Raw genomic sequence first — 22,737 nt, forward strand, 5'->3', positions numbered from 1 at the left:
TTATATTATTTAATATATTCAAATGATCAAGATTATTATCTTGTTCAGAAGTTAATTAATTTTTTTTTTCTCTAGGGTACCTAACCTGTAACGCCCCGGAAAATTCAACCTAATGCGAGCAATAAATGCATAAACATTGCATTGAAAAGTCAAGTCTTCGTCAAACATTGGAAGGGTTGACCAAATTAAAGACTTTTCTTTCTTTAAAACCTTAAATCAATTTATCTTTTTTTTTTAAAAATAAAGATATTCATAACGAATATATTTTTTCACAAAACTAACAAGTTTTCTATGCCTTGAAGGATATTTCATCAATTATAACTCTTTATAATCAAACCATATATAACTTTATTCCCATATGTCTCCAAAACAACATGTTCTTTACATAATCTTTAGTGCCAAAAATAAGTTCTACAAGCCATAGAGTGGGCTTCCAAAATATGATTACATAACCCATAGTTTTACAGTTCCAAAATAATAACATAGGTTTTTGGTTCCACAATCATACTACAAAAGACATACTTACAAATCTGGCCTTGTCGTCTTACATGTTCCATTACATATGCTAAATAAAACAACACAAAAGGAACTCCACATAGCTGCACTTCATTAAGTTCTCGACGCTTCTTTGTCACCTGAAATGGTTAAACAACATGAGCTGAAGCCCATAGAAAACAAGACTAAACCAAATAATATGTTCAAGTTTAACATAAATGCCGTGAAACAAGCATAAATTAAAAATTCACACATAATTCTCAAGTGTCGATAAATTTACCATATTAATGACCTCATATGGTTCTTCGCCTAATCAACCTAGCCCAACATTCCTAGGTTTAACCCAAATTCATAACCATACACTAACTCTAATATCTAACCGAGGGTAGCCGGGTACAAGTACCACCCCATAAACCGGGGTAATCGGGTACAAGCACCACCCTTGCACCGGGGTAATCGGGTATGGTGTACCACCCCATCAATTTTCGGTCTTTCACCGAGGAGCTTGCCAAGCCCAACTTGCTTTTTCCTAGGTGCACCATCTAAATCTAGACCAACATAATCCAAGCTCAAGTATCTCTACCTATCTCATCAATCGGGATAATTTCTATCCAAATATCATCCGCATAATTCCCTACCGAGTATCCAAGCTCTAAGCGTTCAATAAACTTCAAACACACATAAACTCTTTCATTAACACAAATAACCTTCACAAGTCATAAAAACAAATCACAAGGTGTGCAAGAGTCATAATTTTTGCATCTCAAATTAAACTTAATTTCTCAAGTAAACATTGTTTTTTTCTTTCTCTAGATGTTCAACGCGCAACATGGATACAAGGTACTCCCATATAAACAACACATATTCCCAACATTAGTCATCTTACACTTCAATAGCACATAAATTTCAAGAATTGAATAAGTATCAACAAGCACCCATACTTTTTATGTGAGATCTTAAAACCCTAACACAATCTTTCACATAATCTAAGAAATATTCATGTTCTACAACAAATTCACAACATTTATACTAAAAATAAACATAACAAGAGGGTTAGTCATGTATCCTGTCTCAAAAGAGCCAAATCCCGAAAAAAAGCTAGGAACTCCAAAGTTGGCCGATCAAGATTTTGTTTGGATCGCTACGTAGCTCTTTGTTTGTAGATCACGTTTTCTTCTTGCCTTTTTGCAAGATTCTAGAATCTTGAACAAAGAGGTTTTGTATGGAGTTGTAGAGAGAAAATGAGAGAGATAGAACGGAAAAAAAAAGAAAGAAAAGGAAAGTAAAACAGAGAACGCACGAGTTCTCTGGTGGCTTCCCATTTTCATTTGCACTACGGCCCCTCCAAGAATAAAGCTATTGCTCCATCTTCTAAAATGTTTTAAGTCAATACACTAAGGCCCCGAAACCAACAATCAATAATAATCAACTCTAAAAAGTTATAAAAAAAAAGAGAGTCCATAACATGTGGTTCCAATAACTTGTCCATGGCGCACAAAATTGAGTCCGATCAATTAAGCATACTGTAAATTCACACATATATACATAAAAAAAATTCCATGGTTCACAAAATTATTAAAATAGTTACACATATCCACATTATTAAATTAAATAAATTCAAATTAGGAACGGATCTCTACATAACCTCTAGCTAACATTAAAAAGCTCATGAGTAGCTTTAGATTGAAAAGATTCAACATTTTTATTTCTGATTTTAAGATATTAACTTCTCCTTTTAACTCTGGAATGGTAACAAGCTTGTGCCATGTTCTAATCTATCAAGAATATTTTTTAAATTATAAGCCCCATCAGGAATTTGGGGTTTCTCCCTTCTTCTACATTCTTTTACGATCAATCCTTAATAAGTTGGATTTTTCAAAATTGAACAAATAAATCAGGATGGAGGAACTACTTTCCAACTACTTCATTTGTCCCTAAATAAGTGTACGACACGTAAACCTAGTTCTTAAAAAAGATGCATTTGTTTTGTTAAAAAAATTAACTTTTTTTCACAAATCACTAGATAGCAATGAGTTCTATTAGATTATGAAAAAAAAATTAAATTTCTTAATGAAAAATATACATCTTTTGTAAGACCTAATTTTATGTGCCAGACATTTATTTAGAAACGGATGAAGTAATTTTTGGTGGCAAAAGGGGCAAATGCCTATAGCCATTTTCCCCATTGGAGTTGCTGTATTATAACGCAACATTCAAATTCGCCACAAACATAAAAAAATACGAATAATAGATGCACAGTCGCTCTCAACTCAAGTCTCAATCCAATCATCTTCATGAGTTCTACAACCAAGAATAAGACAGATTCAAATGGCTGGATTTAAATAGTAGCGCATTGAGGCGGCCTATGATTGGCAGCAAGTGACGATTCAAATGGCTGGTTTTTGTTTGCTGGTTTTGTAATCAGCTGGTATTGTAGTTGGCTTGTATTGTAGATTGGCGGGAGAAATGGTTACGCAGTTATGGTAAGGAATTGCTGTGCTATAAGAGAGGGAGAGGGAAGGAGAGAGATGAAGTGAGGAGAGAGAGAGGCATTCAGTCAGAGTTGTGTAGTGAATTGCGTAGAGATAAACATCTGCTGTTGTGAATTGGGCGACCTTTCTTGAAATAACAGAACCCACCTTCTTCTTCTTCTTCCATTTCCATCATTTCATTTCTTTCTTTCTTTCTTCTCATTGTCTTTTCCACAAAACACGTACTACATAGCATCATACGCATCAGACTGCCATATTGCGGCTCCTCTTTCGCACGATATCAGGCCTTCTGATGGATACGTTCGCTTCCGTTGCGTATAATTGGCCTTGAGAGCTGACCTTCCTTCCGCCACTTTCGTATCCCTCGTGTTTGATTGGCCATTGAGAGTTGAGGGTCACTTGTTTATAATAACCATAAAGGAAGTGTTTTTGTAACATCGAATTGTAAAGACAGAGCAGAGCATACTTATTCCCTTTGTCGTCGACATTATTGGGCTTCAAGATCAGATCAACGACAATTCCAGCTTCTTCTTATCTTCCCAATCTACTACAACCACACCAATCGCTTGCTCTCTCTCTCTCTTCGTTGCTCATCCTCCCTCTCCGGTAAGCAAACACTACTGCTTAGAAGTTAACGCTCAAATTTCGACAATTGGTCTTGTTTATCAGGGATTGACTTTGAGTTATTAGCACACCAACACTCTGCTTCCGTATGTGTGTCTATACGTGTGTTCATCTATATATGCGTTTGTCGAATGCCAGCTTTAGAGATTTGATTGCTTGCGTGGCTCAGAGATGACACTCGAATCGCGCGTTAGAAAACGTTAAGTCTCGCGGGGTAGCACCGTAACTCTTTGAGTTTCAAAAACGAACCGACTACTAGAATGCCACGACGGGTGCGCATTGTAATGCTAGATCTCCTACTGGATAATCGAGAGGTCAAATGGATTAGGGAAGTTTGGATTGCCATTATGGATGATTTGATTTGGTACTTTTTTCTGTGATTAGGGTCCAAATTTACAAGCGTTTGTTTTGATTATTAACTGTTTCCTCACAATATTGACTTTATCATAGTAATGTGATGTACTTTCACCTGTTGATCCATGCACATTTTTATATCAGCATTCTAGGTAATCTATACAAGTCATATGACCAAGCGCAGCTCTAGTATTTTGATTCAGCAGTGACAAAAATGTTTAGAATTTTTTGCTATACAACACTATATGAACTTAAAGATATTTATTTTGGTTGAAAATTATTGGGCTTGGTTTAGTTTCTTTCGCTGAGTTATATTGTCTACTTACTCACAAATGTAAGTAGATTTTCAATTAATTTGTCTTCATACGAACAATCTAATGCAGACAATGTTTAAAAAATGCAAAATTATATGTATGAAATTCAAATTTAGTGCATATTCTGAAGCCCCTCAATCTAAGGTAGAGTCGGCCCTGCATATGACCATCATCGTTTGGTTTTGAACTTTCACTCAAAAAAATTTGAAAAATTTCAGGCTAGTACAGGTTGAAATCTATGCAGGAAACTAGTACAGCATTACCTACATCTACAAAATCAAAATTGGTGAAGCTTTTGCTTTGATAGCGTAATTATCAACTTAAGGTCATTTGATTAATGAATGAGGAATTTCTTTCCAACCTCACAAGACATTTTTGTTGGCATTCTATGATGTGGATTTAAAACGTAATTTGAAATGTTTAATACTAGTTGTAAAGGCTTGGTTAGTGATATGGAAAAGTTGATGGCATTAGACGTTACAATTCAAGGTATGATGATCAGAATGAATAGAGGTGCTTCAGTACATGATTAGCTGGAACATAGGGTGTTAAGTTATCCATCTGTGCCTAGAGGTTGATGCAATTGTTCGGAAAAGCACTTGCGTAGTTTTCTTGTTTTCAGCAGCTGATTTCATTTTTGCTAATGGTATTATTTGCATTTTTCTATAACCTTAAATTGATTATGAAGTTGGAAGCTTTTTCATGTAAGTTGGTTTTACATATCCTACAGAACTTTGAAGTGCATTTTACAATTTCTTACTCTATTTTAGGCTTATTTTTTGCTTGTTGCAGTTTCAAGCATGGATTGTGGTGGAGGTCCAAGTATATATCCGCTGCACCGTTGCAAAACGCTTCACTTTGTAGGTGTCAAATTCATTCTTCATTCCCTATTATGCAGCATTAATTAGAAGCTCAATGTCTTTTGTTTAAAGGGCATTCAAGACCGCCATCCCTACTGGGTTTTACTCATGCTTTCCAAGCCATTGTCATCTAATTAAACCATACGTCCAGGTGAGGCACGCACAAGGAGTTCACAATGTAGAAGGAGATAAGAACTATAAAGCATACATGTCTCCGGAATATTTTGACGCACAGCTTACCCCACTGGGCTGGCAGCAGGTCGAGTCCAAATCATTTTTAATGTGTTTCTGCAGACTCATTTGGATGAATAAATAAAAAAGAAATTTGCAAGAGTATTTTACATTTAATCCCGAGCAAAATTTTGAGCCTAATGTGAAGAATTTTATTGCTACTGTAACAGGTTGATAATTTGCGTAAGCATGTTCGATCATGTGGGCTTTTTGAGAGGATTGGTTTAGTGATCACATCCCCTCTGTTAAGGTATTGATGCTAGTCTTTCTTTAGTGCCATTACTACGGCCTTTGGATATCTCTTATTCAGGATACTCTTCAGATTCATGTATAGGATTTTGATCACTTACCATGGCATTGCAGGACAATGCAAACAGCGGTTGGAGTATTTGGTGGGGAAGGCTATACAGACAGGATTGATTTGGTACCACTAATGGTGGCAAATGCAGGAAATAGTGACCGTCCTGCAATTTCAAGTCTAGATTGCCCACCTATCGTTGCAGTAGAACTTTGTCGAGAACATTTTGTAGGTCTTGTTATTTGTTGTTTGTCTTACTACTATGTTTGAGCACTGTACATATTATGATTTTCGTGCAGCAATAGTTACTATCAGGAAAAGAAATCTTAAATGTTGCCCTCTTGGGAAGAGACTTTTCATGTCGTTGAGGACCAAATATTCTGTTCAGTGGCAAAGATGAACCCAGCAGGGGTGATTGGTAAAAGTTGCACGAAGACTGATTGTGAAAACCCCTTGAGGTTGTAGGGCAGCAAGTCAAACTTCTTAAGCTATATGCAAGAGAGGCATTATACCATATATGTTTTCCATAGTTTAGAAAGCTAATAACAAACTTCTCTTATTTGCTTTTGGTAGCAGGGTGTTCATCCTTGTGATAGGAGGAGAAGCATCAGTAACTATCGGTACCTTTTTCCAGCTATTGATTTTTCACAGGTGAGCACTCAGCTTTCAGTAATATTTCGTATGACTCAAACATTTTCAAACCGGGTCCTACTACGTTAATCATACCTTTTGATTATTGTTTAGATAGAAAGTGACGAGGATATATTGTGGACAAACAGCAAGAGAGAGACAATGGAAGAACTTGCAGCTAGGGGAATGAAGTTCATGGACTGGTGAATACCGTCATACTTTTTGGTTCTTTGTAGATCCTTGTATTTGTTACAACAGTGCCCTACTGACACACCTTACTGGTTGACTGGTTCTCCAATAGAATAAGAAATGATGCATGAAACTTAAGCATCCAAGAGTGTTATCCCAACCATCCTTTCATGTTTCCATGTTGAATTACCTTATGTTACCTAATAGTCTTATATTGCCATCAGGTGCCTAAATGTGAACAAGATGCTGAAAATCTGCTCTTATAGTAGTCTATCGCCACATAGAGAACAAATGACCCTTTCTGTTGTTTCAGTTGTAATCTTAGCTTAACTCTTTACCTTTTTATTGCATTCGGCACTCTGGTTGGAGTTTTCTGGGAATCACTGGCTTATGGTGGTGGGTGATTGGAGGAGGGTTAAGTCTTGGGATCATGTGTGGTGCATGGGAGAAGTTGCGGTAGGCTTATCAAGTTGCTGTTAATTGGAATGCTTCATTTCATCAGTATCTTCACAGCAGCGGTTGCCAGATTTTGTGGGACATGCGTTTCTGAGGGGAGGGCAAGACTGGAAGGTGGATGAATTGGTGTTCATGGAAAGATCATATGGTTTGCAAGGGTTGGGGATGATGAGATGTGGTGGAGGCTTTCCTCGTTTGGAATTTTTCAGGCGAAATCGTCTCACATTTTTTGTTGGTGTATCTCTAGCTTCCCTTGGAAAGCGATTGGAGTACCCATGTGGGCATGCTCCATCGAAGGTGGTGTTCTCGGTATAGTGTGCTGCTCATGAGAAGATCCTTACACTGACAATTTGAGTAGAAGGTGGAGGGTTACTTTTTGATAATTGTTGGTCTATGTTTTGATGGTGGGGTCAGTGAAGCATATTCTCATTCATTGGGAAAAAAACCTAAAAACCTTTTCTTCACCAATATTTTCAACTCATCTTTCATGAGAACATCTGTATGTAGCTCCATTTCGTCTCAACTCGTCATCAGCATGTACTCAATGAGCAATTGCTTCCAATGGAAACAAATTTGTGAAACCAGATAGCCCCTTTGGTTTGTTCACCAGCAACTTTTGTGTCAGAACTTGATGTTCCTGTTTTGCAAGTAATAGGAACTTGAGACTTGTTCTTTGACAATTTGTTTTGCTCTCTATACAGGTTGTGGACACGGAAAGAAAAGGAGATAGCAATTGTTACACATAGTGAATTCTTGGTTCCCGCGCTAAATGCGTTTGGCAATGACTGTCACCCTTTTATTAAGAAAGAAATGTGCATGGGGTAAGTGTTTATGAAGCTACATTCTTTAGCTGAGATTATGATTATTTGTGGGCATGATTCAGTAGTTGCACTGTTTTCTTTGCAAAAGATCAACAAAATTTTCCATCGGGATGGTTAAACCTGATGTTGATGAGTATATGGTAAGAAAAACCTATTTCATTCAAAGTTTGTCCCTGAAATGACTTATTTTAAGTTGGTTTACTTTCTTATGGATCTAAAACTGAGTATTATTATTATTGTTATTTTTATCCAGGGGAGAGAGAAAAAAATGAAACTCTTTTCTTGAAACACAACCTTCGTATTAAGTAACGCAGTCAAGCCTAATTTTCATACTCTCTAAGCCAGTAAGCCAGTGATTATAACTATTAAATGCCATTCTGCATCTGCATATTCTCAATGGTCTCGTTTTGGTAGTTATGGTGGTTTGCATTTTGTATTCTTGATAATGCAGTCACTTTTAGTTTTTGTTCACTCCAACACACAAAAAGTATAAAAAAAAGTAAGTCTTCGAGCATTATTTCTCTTTCTTTTTTCTTTTTTGCTTGGCATTCGCATGAGCTTATGCAAGTGTTTTGCGTAATGAAATACGCGACATGTATATGCAGTTTTGCAAATTGTGAGCTTCGGTCTATGATTATCGTGGACAGAAGGTAAACTTTCAATTTCGTTTACTGCTAAATTATGAAATTCCTTGTGGTAGTTAAGGATCCAGATTTTTTCTTTTTCTTGTTCCTTCCAGCATGTCAGGATCAGATCCCACGATAACTAACTATCCAGGAAAGATTCCTCCTGGGCCCGATGTCCCTAGTGTAGTCGCGGATGAGAAGAATGTCGAGCCTGATTCTGGATCCACATAGATAAAGAGCATCTGAATCATTATCTTCAGCTACATTTAGTTGAATATCCCAAATGTGACGTGACAATATTCGTATATTCGTGCGATCGACACTCCTACTGAAGTTAGTATATGCGACTCAAGATTTTAGAGATTCGACAGGCATTTCACAACGAGGCTTTTGGGATTCAGGATTGCTCTTTCTGGTTATCATAAGGCGGTGGCAATGTGATTCTCTTAAGTCTGGAGAGATGATGATATTACTGTACTCCTGTTTTTAAACTTTTGTTCTTTTCGTTTTTTGTGGTTTCGGAAACAAATTCAATGAGAAATTTGTAAACACCATGGTTTTCATCTCTCTCATTTTATCATGTGATGAGAAAACATTTCCTCAAATTTATTGCGAAACAGGTTGAATTCCCCCTCCCCTCCCCCGACTTGATGTACCATTTGTCAAATTTCTCAAAAAGTTTTGCCTATCAAAAAAATTTATCTCAAAACAACTTTAAATGTGTATCCTAAAACTGGGATGATATCAAAATACTTCCCTAAAAACAGTTTGTCAAACATACTGTATCATTTTCCAACTTTTTCCTTTCTTGATGCAACTCTTTTACAAAGCAATGCGCTAATAACATTTACATGACATCCATTCGCCTGATAGATTAATATAATCATCAATTACTTCTGATGTTAAGATGCGCATCTGTTTTCCACCCATGTTTACGGGGTCAAGTCAAGATTGAAAACAAAATACAACACTAAGAAATTGCGCTTGCGCCAAAGGTGCTGTTTTCTTGAAGTGTGATGAAATATAGAAACAGTTGTGTCCAACTGCAGCAACCAAATGCCTTATTGGAACACGATATTACGGCAACTAGAGCGTGAGCAGGCTCGAATTCAAAAGCTTTTGAAGCAAATAACCAAGATTGCAGTGAACACAAGCACGAACTCCAATTTGTTAGTTCCCCTTTAAAGTGTCGTAAAATTGAAGAGGCTTCTTCTTTGAATCAGCAGAGAGTTCCTGCAAATGCCAAAAAAGCATATTTTTCTGTTAGCACTACATGGTGGTCAGTTATAGATTTGATATACTACTCTCCCCCAGCATAGCAAAATGTGTATACTCATTTTTTTTTGCCATAAAACATGTATACGTATTGTGTATACTTGTTTGTGGAGGGCCAAATAAAACAGTTATGCACCGTAGCCGAAGGAGCAAGCCCACAGCCCCTCCTGTTACCGTGTTTCCAAGATAGGCCGAATGGAAGAAGCCTGCTATGAAATGCTGGGCCATGGGGAATATAGACGGTTGATGGGTCGAACTGTGTGTCATATGCCCAGTCCATTAGGGCTGTTTAGTGGGCTCGGTGCCTCTTGGATACTACAGTGGCATTGCTCCGCCAAGAGCAGAGTGCTGAGCTCGAGGTCGGCTGGCATCATGCATGATGTCTTAAGGGATGACTACGTGACATTTCGGGCTTCCTGACCACAAGGCCGTTAGAGGGGCACTAGCCAGGCATGGGGTGCTTGGGAAGTAAGTCAGTATCTAAATATTATGTACAAAGTACACTATTCCTAAAGAGGTACATAGCGTCTAAGTCTACTGTCTTGAAGGGGCATTGACTAAGTATTGGAGTGCCCTCCAGCCAACTTCCAGGGGGAGGGCACTAATGAGCTTTTCTTTTTGCAATTAGTCCATTCAAGAGGAAGTCCGGACCAGAAGGTTATTGTCCACATAGAAGTACACGGAGAGAGAGAGAGTAATTTTGTGGGTATATAGTTACAGATACCTCTACAGCAGCAGCCAAACGCAAGATTGAAGCTTCTCCCCATGGAGGACCTATTAGTTGTAAACCTATTGGCAGGCCTTGCTTATCATACCCAACCTGGAAATTGGAATGTGCCATAAAAGAATGAGAAACAAACCAGAGCATTGTTCAACAAGGGTACTTCATCCCTATCCTTGAGTCCACGTAACATAACCAAGAAGGAAAAAGGAAAACCAAACTATGCATGTAACTTACAGGGACAGAAATGGCTGGGAGACCAAGAAGATTTGCTGCTGTAATAAATCGCATGAGATTTCCTGAAACAAGACCACTAGCACATAAATATTTTCAAGAAAATAAAGCTGCAAACCAACAAACCCCAACATAACTAGAGACATAAGTATAGCACACAAGTACAAAAGAGCATTCCCGCAAAGATAATTGAGATGATTTTACACTAACGGTTCTGATTTGTTCTCGAAATACAATGGAAAGTTACACCACAGTTCGGAGTGTACAATACAAGAGCTCACATTTGTTGATAGTTGACACTAGTGCTGGATTACAGAGGGAAAAGGAGGCAGAAGTCCCAAGTGAGATAGAAATTCCCTCTTTTGCTTATATTAAATCAAAACTGATTGTAGAAGGCAATTCTAATTCTGATATTGACGTTCAAGCTTGCAAGGTGATAAGGATAATGGACTTACCTGAAACCTGCAAATTTGTCTCCCCAGATTTAAGAGCGCTAAGAGGTATTATAGGCGCGGTCATGCTGGAAAAACATATAACACATCCTCTCACTTATAATTTGCTTTTACAACTTTCAGGCGTGATCATAAAAACAAAAGTTAACAGAGGAAAGAAAAGATGATTGGTCGTAATATTGACATGTATATGCATGTTTCTATACGCACATGAGAATGAAGAACCAAAGTACGATGGTAAACCTAAAACATAGATTACCTATATAAAGTTTCTTTTTTCTTTATCATTACTTACATGATGATTTTTTTTTTCGATCTATACTTATATAAAGCTATAAACCCAAAAGAAACAAACAAAACCTGGAATAAGACAGGTTTAAGTATAGGTCCTATATTAAGCAGGTGAGCTCTCATACCCTGTTGTTGGGGTCACTATGACATCAACCTTCTTGAAGATCTCCATGTGGTGGTACATTATCCTTTGTCTGTGAAAAATTAGAAGAAAAAAATTAAGAACCGAAACAGGCGGAGTACGGAATAAATCATATTGCATTAATCTTCCATGTTTCCATTATTAAGTTTCTAGACAAAATGCCATATTTTCAAATGAATCTTTTAACAGACAATGTTAATATCAAGTAGAGCATATACAGGTGAAACAACCAACAAGAATTGACTATGTAGTAAGCAGCATTTAGTATGAGACCAAAACCTCTAGTTCCTTTTGGAAAAAGGACAAAAGGGTTGAAGATGAATCAACTACAAGACATGACAAAGAGAGATATCACTTCTAGTTTTTATGTTTGGTGCTTCAACCAATACGGTTTAAGACAAGAAACAGTTCAAAAATACAGGACAACATATCCGCAGTATTTAAAATCAAATCAACATTGGAATCCACAAACTGTTCTGACCAGGAAAATTGTCCACTGTGGTGATGGTATGAATGGTTATAGCACATGAATTCTACAGGTAATTGAAACACTTCCACGTCTCATTTTCATCAATTTCTCTTCTCAAGAACTATACGTTAGATCTATGCTGTCAGGTAATAGCAAGATATGAGCTCAAGTATTAAATCCACTGACTTTCCGAGCTCAAATCCTACGTCACTTCGAAAGTCGTACTGTAAACAATCTTTTCTCATGTTTATTTATCTGCACCAACACATATGTGACCACATCTGCTTATACTGGTGAGAAATGATCTATCAATTTGACCATTGTCAGTGAAAGTAGAGAGCGCCAATAATGAAAAGTGTTTTTACAACGTGCGGCTGGACTGGGCGATGTGCAGGTGCGATCGTGTACCCTGAATTTCAAAAAGTCCAGTTATTATGGGAAATGGTTTGAAAATATTTCTGAAATTATAGAGGTAGCCCAGCCCCCAAATTATATCATATTTGTCACAAACTTTTTCATTACATACATATTTATCACATCGAACATTGAAATCTCGAATTCATCCGTGACTATGGCAACCACCAACCCCGAAAGATAAAAAAACATACTTACATTGGCATAAGGAAATCAATATACAGCAAAATACACCGACGACGTCATGCCTTTGAGAGCCCAAAACTTCACCGTAATAATTGACATTTATAAAGTTGGTTTTGATCACGAATATGTTAGCTTTAATTGCTTTACATTTAAAGAAGAAAATGCACAGCTTAGACAACTATTTCTCATAACTAACTGACAAAACAACCAAAACACTGATAAAAGACTATACCCTAGCTTGATATGTTACTTAGACCAAGCAATCGTAATATGCAGGGGATGAAACAAAAAGTGTCTCTCCAAATGAATCTTTAGATATTCCACCTTCCTTACTTTGCCTTTTATTCCAGCAAACAATGCAATTTTTTTTTTTTTATATGGACTCCGCACACTAACATAGACATGGGAATGAAGCGACAGAATAGCAACAAGAAACTTTGCACCAAGAAAAAGCATCAGAAGTTCCAATTTTGCTATCATGACCATTTATACTATCTAGGTAATACTCCATTCGCAAAAAAAAAAAAAAAAAATCCTCACCTGAGACGCTGGGCAGCAACATAGTCTGAAGCTGTGAATGACCGGAAAAGGGCCAGATTAGTGCGAGTGTCGTAAGTAAGTTTCCCGTCTTTCCTATACAAAAAAGGAACAGCAAGCTCCATAATCCAAGTTGATATAATGTTAAAGAACACTACAAAGTTGGCCAAAAATGTTGACAGGCTTTGCACAGTGCTGGAGTCTTACAGAAAAAAGGCTATTCCCCTTTAAGAACGGAGCAAAAAAAGATTGCGGGAAAATCTACCATACAAGCAAATAATGCAACCTCCGAACAAGTAAAGACACTTTACCCATCTTCACAGTGAGGAGTCAACGCGCACAAGGATTCAGAACCAATTGAAATGATATGTGCCACACGCATTTCAGGCAGCTCGGGTATTACAATCTCTATGGTCTTGAGCAGTGGAACATGAAATCAGTTAAATTGAGAGGAGAGTCAACATAGATAAGTTTTAGTCCAAGTACTGATACTGATGCCGTTATTTCCTCTATATCATATGAATTAGGAGCATGGATAAAAATAATGGTAATACAAGCTCATAATAAGGGTTATGGACTTACTTCGCATCCATGCTTTTCCACTAGCATATTAAGAATTTTGCCACAGGTTTCAGAAATATCAGTTGAGAATACATCATTAAACCACTGCAGAAGAAAATCCACATCCATGTAACATGATACCAAAAACTGATAACTTGAGAGAGCTGCAGTAAATGGAAACTCTTTATCACCTCTGTATACTTTCCCAATCTCAGCAATCCCAGAGCATTTGAACTCTCATGCGATGATAAATTTGGCAAACATGGGGGGGCCTACAAAGAATGTGTTAAGTGACATGATATCAAACAAGAAGATGAAGAAGAAGAAGGGTAAAGTGACAAGTTATCCAAAAAAAAAAAGAAAGAACAAAGGCTCCAGACTGACAATCTGCAAATAGAATTAGTTACTTTCCAAAGCCGGACCGGCAGGAGAATTCCGATTGTCACCTTTTAGAATTTCTTTGCAAGATTTATGTCGGAATTCCCCAGCTTGTCACCTTTCAGAATTCCCCAGCTTGTCACCTTACATACACTGGGCAATTCAGATTGTCACCTTTCAGAATTTCTTTGCAAGATTCAACTCGGGATTCCCCACCTTATACATAGAGAATATTCACTAAATTTTGTAATTTTTTTGCAACATCGCTAATGGAGATAATATCATTTCACATTGTCCATCTATAGACCCAGCACCAGCAGGTTCAGCTACTTAGTTGCTGTCCATGACAGAACAGCTAGGTCTTACCAGGGAATATCAAAAAAAATTCATTCAGCCAGAAAGTAATATTGCTGTAGTTACCGGTTTTAAGCTGATCCTATCACAAGGAGAGGAGCCCAGAATTGCCGCATACCTGAGGAATAAAAAGGAACAAATCAAGGGTGTATAAAGCTTCTACAGTTCTACTAGCTGATAGTTATTCCCTTCAACATCAAGAGTTTAGGAGTAGTTTCCACTACACTAAAAGGTGTGGACTACTTTTAGCACATTTTTTTTTTAACGGCAAAAAAATTTCATTAATCTTGAAGTTGTAACTAATAGGAGCAAGGAAACAGCATCATGTTCAAAGAACAATCGTCTGCCCAATCCGAGACAACTTTTTGCACTTAACAAGTAGACAAGTTGTTTCCACTAAACTAAAAGGAGTTTGCACTTAACAAGTAGACAAAATGGAGGGAAGAAAAATATTTAGGGTCAAAAAGTTTAGTGGAAGCAAAACACCTAAAGGCATGAAGTTGTATGTAAAAAATATAAGGGAAACGGGTTTAAATCACCCAAAAAGAGTTTTGAGGAATATTTGAACTTCACAATGAACAAAGAACCAAAGAGAAAGAATCTTGATTTTCAAAAAAGAAAATAAATCTTAACATTAACAGTGTCAAATGTCAAAAAACCAGCAGCCTGTACATGATTCAACCCCATGGAGGCTGCTCAAATAAATTGGATGCCCAACAAAATAAACACCCCTAATATGGAAGCAGGTCCATAGGAAATTCGCTAGGATGCCCTTTGGGCATTGCTTAAAGGTGCCTTATCTTATGCATGCCTGCCAAGAGCAGGAAAAAAGCCCTTCAACACCCTATCTTGTAGGCCAGTATTAAGGATGGGACATATTTTTACCGCTGCCACTTGTGGGAGACACTACTGCAAATCAGTAGACTAGGACTAGGAGGTAACCACTAAGCACTTGAATCAAGAGGCATAAAGGAAATAAGTGATATAACTTTGATAGAAATGGATCCCTAGTAGGCATTCGGTTTCACAAATGCGTAAGGCATCTGAAGAACAGTGATCCTAATGCAATAGCCAAGCATGGAAGATAAAAAATATATACTAATCCAAATAGTGATAGACAAAGACTGAATATCTTACACTAGCAACAAAGATATGAATAAACTCTTAAGACAATCTATCCAACTATGGCCAACGGATTAAGCACATTAATACATAAGAGAGGTAGTTCAAAGGATGAGTAATCAAATATTCTTAAATGTCCAAGAATCACTTACACAAGCATCACATCCTCCACGTTTGATGCAATTGGTCCTATAATTTCCACAGTCCCCGCATCACATAATGACCTGAAGAGTAGACATCTACGGTTAGCAGGGAAAACGGAGCATGACCAGCCTATCAGTTGTAACATCTTCAACATCGAAAATTTCTGCTATAAAGAAATATAAATGTGAATCCATAGGACAAAATCTATTTCTTTAGTTGTAATCATTGAGTCTGTATGACCGTATAACTTATTGTTACATTTTTGATGTGACACATGTCAACTAATTACACTGATTATGTAACTCAGCATATATTCATTATGAAGATATATGTTTCAAAAGGTAGCCAACTCATGCGAAGATAAATTGTGATCAAATGTATCAATAGCCCAGTTAACAAAATCTCAGAACAATGAGGGGTTCTGATTGGCACCTAAATTCAATGGGCACTAAACCAGATATTTGTTTTCTTTCCACTTAATTCTGTTCAAATAGATACCCATATAAATTAATCGTGTGCAAGTAACAAGTTTTGAGCTGGTGAAATGAGGATTTTCAGCTGATATACTTACTTTTTAGGGGCATTTAGATGTTCTCTTCAAAGATAAAGACAAGAAAAGTGCCCACTCCAAGAGCATATGATGCATGCCTTTATCTCCTCTATACTTCTTATTAAAGGGGAAGATGTTCATCTACATTTTGATTCCCAAAATGCGTATGATCACAAATCACAGCGTACCCCTCTCAGTAAGTGTTACCTCTTATTTATAGATTAAGCTGACTTGTTCTCCAAGCTTCCTTCTTTGCCTAGGATTCCTCTCTCGTTAGGAAACCTAGCTCATATGGAATTTCTCTCCATATGGAAACTCTCTCTACCTCTTATTAACTGGGCACCTGCCTATCACAGAGCTTCCCTTCTAGAACATTCCAAAATGATTCCACCACCTTACCGATTAGGGCGGCCTTGCTAGGGTTTGCCCTCTGTTGGGTATAAGCTATGTCTGAACTACCAATTCGGCAAAACCTCAATACATCCTTACGTGGTGCCGCCGAGCAGTCTATATGCTCGGTTATTCCGCTCACCATCACGTGGTATCCCCCCATGGGCCATGTGCGTATCGGGACTAATTCTTCTTGTTCACAATAATCCTTCTTCACTAATACCCTGTCCTGGCAACTTTCATAAAAAATGGATCCAGTATCAGTATTCAGCCATCTTCATGTCTAGCCCTTCATCCAGTTCTCATTGATACAAGAAACCTCTTTGGACTGCCAAAGTTTCAGCTGCCAACACTATTTGCATAGTAAGTTCAACCTCTCCCATCTTCATAGATTGTAAACATCTACCTCAGTGGAAACTTTGGCAACTTATATCTTTGCTTTCTAATGGATATCAACATCTATCTACATCAAGCTGATATCCCTTAAAAAAACCTAAATTGTGGACATAATGCACACAAATTGTTCGATGGAATCACTCCACATTTCTTTTCCCTTGGTTCGAAGTGTGCACAAATTAGACAGTTTAGTTATATTTCTTTTCCCTTGGTTCGAAGCGTGCAATTACGTTGCAGTTGCTTGGGCTACCTTGGAGATTACATATATCTTTGTACTCTCATGTTTTCAATTTGTTGTCCACTAAAGATGAATAGAGATTAGAGAATTGGTTTTTTATGGGATTCACACTTTCACAAACTGATCTCCTTGGAATGACATCCACAATTTTGTTTGTGCTCTAGCAATTTTGAGTAAATTTGTTTATTGGATTTACCGCACATGTCTATGTAGTATACACTGCCCTACCTTTTAACAAAAAATTATTTTGTCTTTTCCTTTTAGTTTCTATTTTTGCAGCTGTCATTGTGATTAAATTAATTGTTACACAAGGCCCCATCCCAATTCAGCAAGTGAATTCACCAGGAAAACAAAATAGAACTACAGAATTGATACAATCTGGGCTCTAAAGCTTCTATCAGAAATAGTGCATAAACCGGTCCAATGCAGACACATCCTCTCCACTGTGTCATCAAAACCTATGCTAACGGTCCAAGTCCTTCCCCCGACTAAACCAATGTGACTCCTCCCACTCCTCGTTCCTTCAAAGCAATAATAATCTCTCATGTAGGCATAAAATTATCAAAAAAGTTGTCCATTCTAATTACCCACAAACATTATTCCATAGCATAGTCAAGCAAAGCCATTCGCAAGGGTTAGTTTTGAAAAGGTAGCAATCCAATAACCACTTATCAAGAGCAATATTCTCTTTATTGGAAGAATTCGACGTGCATAGCAAGGGTAACACTACCAGGAGTAAAAGAGAAGAAAATTTCAACATAAAGATAATTGTATCTGTATGTATAGGCATGTGTAAACATATAAATCAATATAGCTCGTCAAAACACAGAAGATTGGGTGCCAGAGGGAAGGATGTAGACCATACAAACCACGGATTATTGCTGTTCTTATCCATTAACATGAGTAACCTTATACAGAGAACAGCACAGTAAGACTGAAAATGGTAATTTATGAGAATTGAGTTCAAACAAATTCAACATTCAAGAATTTACCCTTTCATGTCGGTCCGCCCGTATGTTGTCTTCAGGCCTACTACACCACAAAGGGAAGAAGGAATACGAACTGAACCTGTCATGTTGCATTAATAAAGCATCATATTTAGGTGTAGTTGAAAATTATAGAGAATGAGTTGAAGCAGGCATGATTGATTGTTCAACCTCCACCGTCTGTTCCTAGAGCAGCTGAACAAAGTCCAGAAGCTACAATTGCTGCTGGGCCTGAGGAAGATCCACCTGTATACCGGTCTAGAGAATGTGGGTTCCGTGTTGTTCTGTGATTGCAAAAAGATTTAAAAGGAAGTCATTCGCATATGATGGAAAAGTGCTGGGGATGGAAAGAATGTAATAAAAGGTGAATGGATAAAATAGCCAGATCCATTAAATTGATGCATGAAGTAAGCAGGAATGAAGACAGTTATTGACTTATCAGTACAAACATTGGACTGAAAAAATGAAAAGTGACCTAAGCCCAATCAGCATTCCGATGAGAGAGATAAGAAAGATCATGCCATTTCGTCTAAATATCAATTAAAAAATATGACTAATGGCTAACGAGGTTGCAATCTATCAGCACATTATAATACAGATTGATTTGGAAGCACTATATTGGTAATCTCCATCGAGTACCATGCTAGCAGAAGGTGGTAGAGAGGTTTATCCACTCAAAATAATGTGATATGTTCGGTGCATGAAGCACCAATGCTATGTCTCTATGAGTACTCCAAAGACTTTTTTTATCAGACAGAATTCTAAAAGCCTAAATAGCAGAGAATAAAGTGCAAGATTAAGTCACATATGAAGTAGCCTTAGTAAATCTAATTGTGCTACCAGGCAGCAGGTCCTAACGCTAGATTTCAAATATATATCAGAGTTTGTGAGGCAAAAGTCAATGTTGAGAGGCATCTACGTAATTAGTTCTCATGCATTGAAATCAGCAAATAATTTCTTTCTTCCTCACGAGACAATAATGGGAGAGATAGAAGAATCAATATACAAAAAGTGGAATGGAAGATTAAACAAAAAGGTGAACAAAAAAAAATCATGCTTTGAAATTGATAAGCAATTACAGCTAAGCAATGTGACAAGTAAGCTCCTATTTCATGTGAGATGCACCAACATCCAGAAACCAGGTGTTGATTCATACGTAATCCATCATCCACAGACAGGTCTACTGGGATTGTTTCTCGATTCATCTATATCAACAATCATCTGGTCATGCATGCATGTGAACGATGATATTATACTCATCTCTTTGTTTACCCGTAGTTAGAATTATTTCCAGTCGTTCCCAGGCCCAGTTCATGCATATTTGCCTTTCCAACTAAAATCACACCACAGCCACGTAACCTTGATACACTAACTGCATCCTTTTTAACAGGGCGCACCTCATGATACCATGTTGTTGCACCTATTTTTCATATAAAACTGAGATAAATTAGTTGATTGATTAAGAAAAATATACAGGAATGGAAGTGCAGAAATATTTTACATCTTCTTATAAACAGGAAAAAAAATTACCCTTTGATGGATGGGGATAGCAGTCTATATCATCCTTGATCGCCACAAAAATTCCATCCAAGATTGACAATGGGTTTCCTGGAAAATCCACAAACATCGGGGAATTGACAACAAAATTTAGGCAAACTTTCACTCTCGTACACAATGGCATCAATCATAAATACAATGCCCATTTAGCAGGTAATGGAACTGCTACCAAGTACCAACAATAAGACGAATACATATTCACAAACTTTGTTTTGTTTGGCTTTTCTTTGCTACATTATAAATTCACGTCCAAAATCAAAGATACCTTCCTCAAACCGTTCTGTGGACGATGCAGCTTGCTTTCTTACCTCCTCAGCATCAAAAGAAATCAATAGTGGTGCTGGAGGCTTCTTACTGCTGAACTCTTCCATGGCTGAGATGAAGCGTTCTGCAACCTAGACGCTGACAGTGGGTCGGTCTTCTTCACAATAGTTGAGAAGTGATAAAGAAAAAATATCAACGGCTACAAAGATACCATTGATGGGGTGGCCAACTTAGACCGGTAAGCATATGCATAATCACGTATCTTCCAGTAGCGGAAAGATGTAGGTGAATCACCCGTCCAATTGGAAGCAGCATCAAAGTGTGGCAGACACTTCAAGGCTAAATCAACTCGATCTTCAGGTTTTCCATCTTCTTCCAAACCAACAACACAAGGCTCTGCATCTAATCACATTTACGCAAACATGGTAAATACCATGTATGGTGACCAGCATCTTATTTTCCACAAGGTTTAATTATTATCTTTCCTCTCTCAATTTTACAATGCATTTGTCAAATATTTCTATGCTATCCATCACTTCTATGCCTTCACATGAAATTGGACCCAAGCTATTGCCAAAGTCTGAAATGGATAAGAGCAGAAAGTACCATTGGCCTAAACCAAAATGCTCTAAAGCTCTTTTAAGGAAGATTCCCTATTTCCCAAATCTTTGAAGTTGAGAATACACTATTATCTCTGCCGAATTAGAAAGAGTTAGACAAACGCGATTGCATTATGTCTGCCTATGCAACCCGTCTTCTCAATCTAATTGCTCACCAGTGATTGGGGATAATTTTTTTGTCAGAGAGTGAGAGAAATGAACCGGACAGGTTAAAAATGACAGTAATTTGCTCACAAGTAATTTTAATGTATGCTAACCAAAGCCCCAACATTCTTCCACTAAGGTGAGTAAACATGGAGCTCTAGTCGTACAAACAACGTTAGCAACACTCAAAACGAGTTTTCCATATAGGTTCAGCTTGGTTGGCAGGAATCTCGAGGAGCCATGAGAACATACAGGAATAGAAAAGTAATTCCTGGTACCTTTCTAATTTCTACCCGCAATCACATTTTCAAACTACGTAGGAATCTAATCCTCATCATACCCGTGGACATCTTAAATTCCAACCTAAATGCCTAAGAAAAGTAGATGTTGAACTCTAGTAAATTTCCTTAAAGTACATTCCCGCCATAAGATTCCCAAATGAACTCAAACATGGGTTTCTCTTCAGCATTAGAATACTACATATTTGATTCCTAGCAATCAGACTCTCATTCCACCGAAGCTTACAAAAAATAAACAGAAAAATAGCAATACTAAGAACAAACCTTGAGGAGGAAACACAGGTTTAAACATCGGTGCTTCTGGTATCACAGTATTCTGCAACATCTGTCAATTACCCAAATTTTTCGCAATTAGTGTCTAATCTCTTTCTTTTACCGCCACAAGTTCACAACTGGTGACACCAAATGAATGATTCACCAGAATAAAGAACGCAAACACCAAGTCAACTCGCAATTTAAACACCTAACTGTACGCACACGTGTGGTAGAAAAAAGTGAAAAAACATTATCAGACCTCAATGATGTTATTCTTCTTCTTCAAGGAAGTTGTGATCATAGAACCGATCAATGGGGCTTCAACTACATTAACAAACACCTTCAGCGAAGTTCCGGTCAAATGTGGAGCTGCAATTCACCACGATTCAACTCAACATAACAGATTACAAATCTAATCATTTTCCTCTTATTTATTTATTTATTGCTAATACAGGGTGTCCCGGGCCAACTTGCACGCTCCTCATATTAATCCCTACAACCCCTCTCATAGCCTTTTCACACGCTTGCCCGTGGGGATGATGTGGCCTCAAGAGTTGCTGGCTAGGGGAATCGAAATTGAGATCTTAGGTGGGAGCAAACCCCTTAAGACTCGGGCCAAGACAAGACCACCCGGCCAACTCCTTGGGCTCATCATTTTCCCCTTTTCTCTTACATGAAAGAAACTAACTTCAAGCATTGGTGCAAAATTCAACGATCTAGTCCTATAAAATTCGCTTATGTCGAGCGATTGGTTTGTTTAAACAGCGATACACGAACCACAAAATGAACGCGAAAACGATAATTAAAACTGAAATTAGAGAATAAACACCTTGGATAGTTTCAGGCTCGTATTTCACGGCAGTCAAGTCGACTTCGTTCGCTGGCACCATAACACGCTTCTTCCCCATCCTTCAGCAAAATTCCAATGTTGATCGGATCGTACACTGCTAGAAATGCATCAGAATTATGTTTTATCAAAGTTAATTCAACTTCCAAATTCACCTTGTAATCAGGGCCTGGTCTAGAAAGTAGTAGAAACATACCTCAGAGAGAGAGAGAGAGAGAGAGAGAGGTTTTTCCCTCCAGGCTGATGACTGATGAGGATGGTTGAATTTATGGCGAGGTCATAATGTATTGTTGGTTTCTCAAGTTACACGAAAGCAGGGGGTGAAGTGAACCACCAAATGCACATGGGAGTTGTTTCGTGAGACTCACACACATATGATTGGAGTTGTTATATTTGATTAAAACATCTTTTTAAGGACCATCATAAAAAAATCAACTCGATCGAGTATAGGTAAAAAGCTTGATTGATTTTACGTCAAATTTGTTACAGGAAATTGAGCAAAGATTCGATCAAGCCCCTTA

At 37.6% G+C, this 22,737-nt stretch overlaps 2 protein-coding genes across 3 annotated transcripts; one reads left to right on the forward strand and one right to left on the reverse strand.

Annotated features, from left to right (window-relative positions):
* Positions 1–3,323: 3,323 nt before the first annotated feature.
* On the forward strand, positions 3,324–8,953 carry LOC131328033 (phosphoglycerate mutase-like protein 1). The gene is made up of 10 exons (XM_058361163.1): positions 3,324–3,593; positions 5,072–5,139; positions 5,291–5,398; positions 5,541–5,620; positions 5,734–5,896; positions 6,245–6,319; positions 6,413–6,501; positions 7,645–7,764; positions 8,370–8,414; positions 8,504–8,953. Exons 2-10 carry the CDS (start codon positions 5,080–5,082, stop codon positions 8,619–8,621), a joined length of 858 nt encoding a protein of 285 aa, XP_058217146.1. The 5' UTR covers positions 3,324–3,593; positions 5,072–5,079; the 3' UTR covers positions 8,622–8,953.
* Positions 8,954–9,157: 204 nt separating this feature from the next.
* LOC131328031 (fatty acid amide hydrolase) lies at positions 9,158–22,518 on the reverse strand. Of its 2 annotated transcripts, XM_058361157.1 has the most exons (21): positions 22,413–22,518; positions 22,199–22,313; positions 21,629–21,738; positions 21,379–21,439; positions 20,263–20,453; positions 20,053–20,182; positions 19,761–19,838; positions 19,503–19,650; positions 18,402–18,514; positions 18,237–18,312; positions 15,679–15,750; positions 14,471–14,522; positions 13,864–13,944; positions 13,694–13,777; positions 13,423–13,526; positions 13,115–13,207; positions 11,489–11,557; positions 11,076–11,140; positions 10,624–10,685; positions 10,390–10,485; positions 9,158–9,623 (listed from the first exon to the last, which is right to left on the reverse strand). In XM_058361157.1, the coding sequence occupies exons 2-21, from the start codon at positions 22,275–22,277 to the stop codon at positions 9,561–9,563; spliced, it is 1,827 nt and encodes a 608-aa protein (XP_058217140.1). In that variant the 5' UTR covers positions 22,278–22,313; positions 22,413–22,518; the 3' UTR covers positions 9,158–9,560. The 2 variants fall into 2 exon arrangements, with proteins under 2 accessions (XP_058217140.1, XP_058217141.1); XM_058361158.1 differs by lacking the exons at positions 21,629–21,738; positions 22,413–22,518 and having other exon boundaries at positions 22,199–22,311.
* Between the last annotated feature and the right edge of the window lie 219 nt (positions 22,519–22,737).

The sequence above is a fragment of the Rhododendron vialii genome, chromosome 5a, assembly GCF_030253575.1.
Source record: "Rhododendron vialii isolate Sample 1 chromosome 5a, ASM3025357v1".
Lineage (NCBI taxonomy): Eukaryota > Viridiplantae > Streptophyta > Magnoliopsida > Ericales > Ericaceae > Rhododendron > Rhododendron vialii.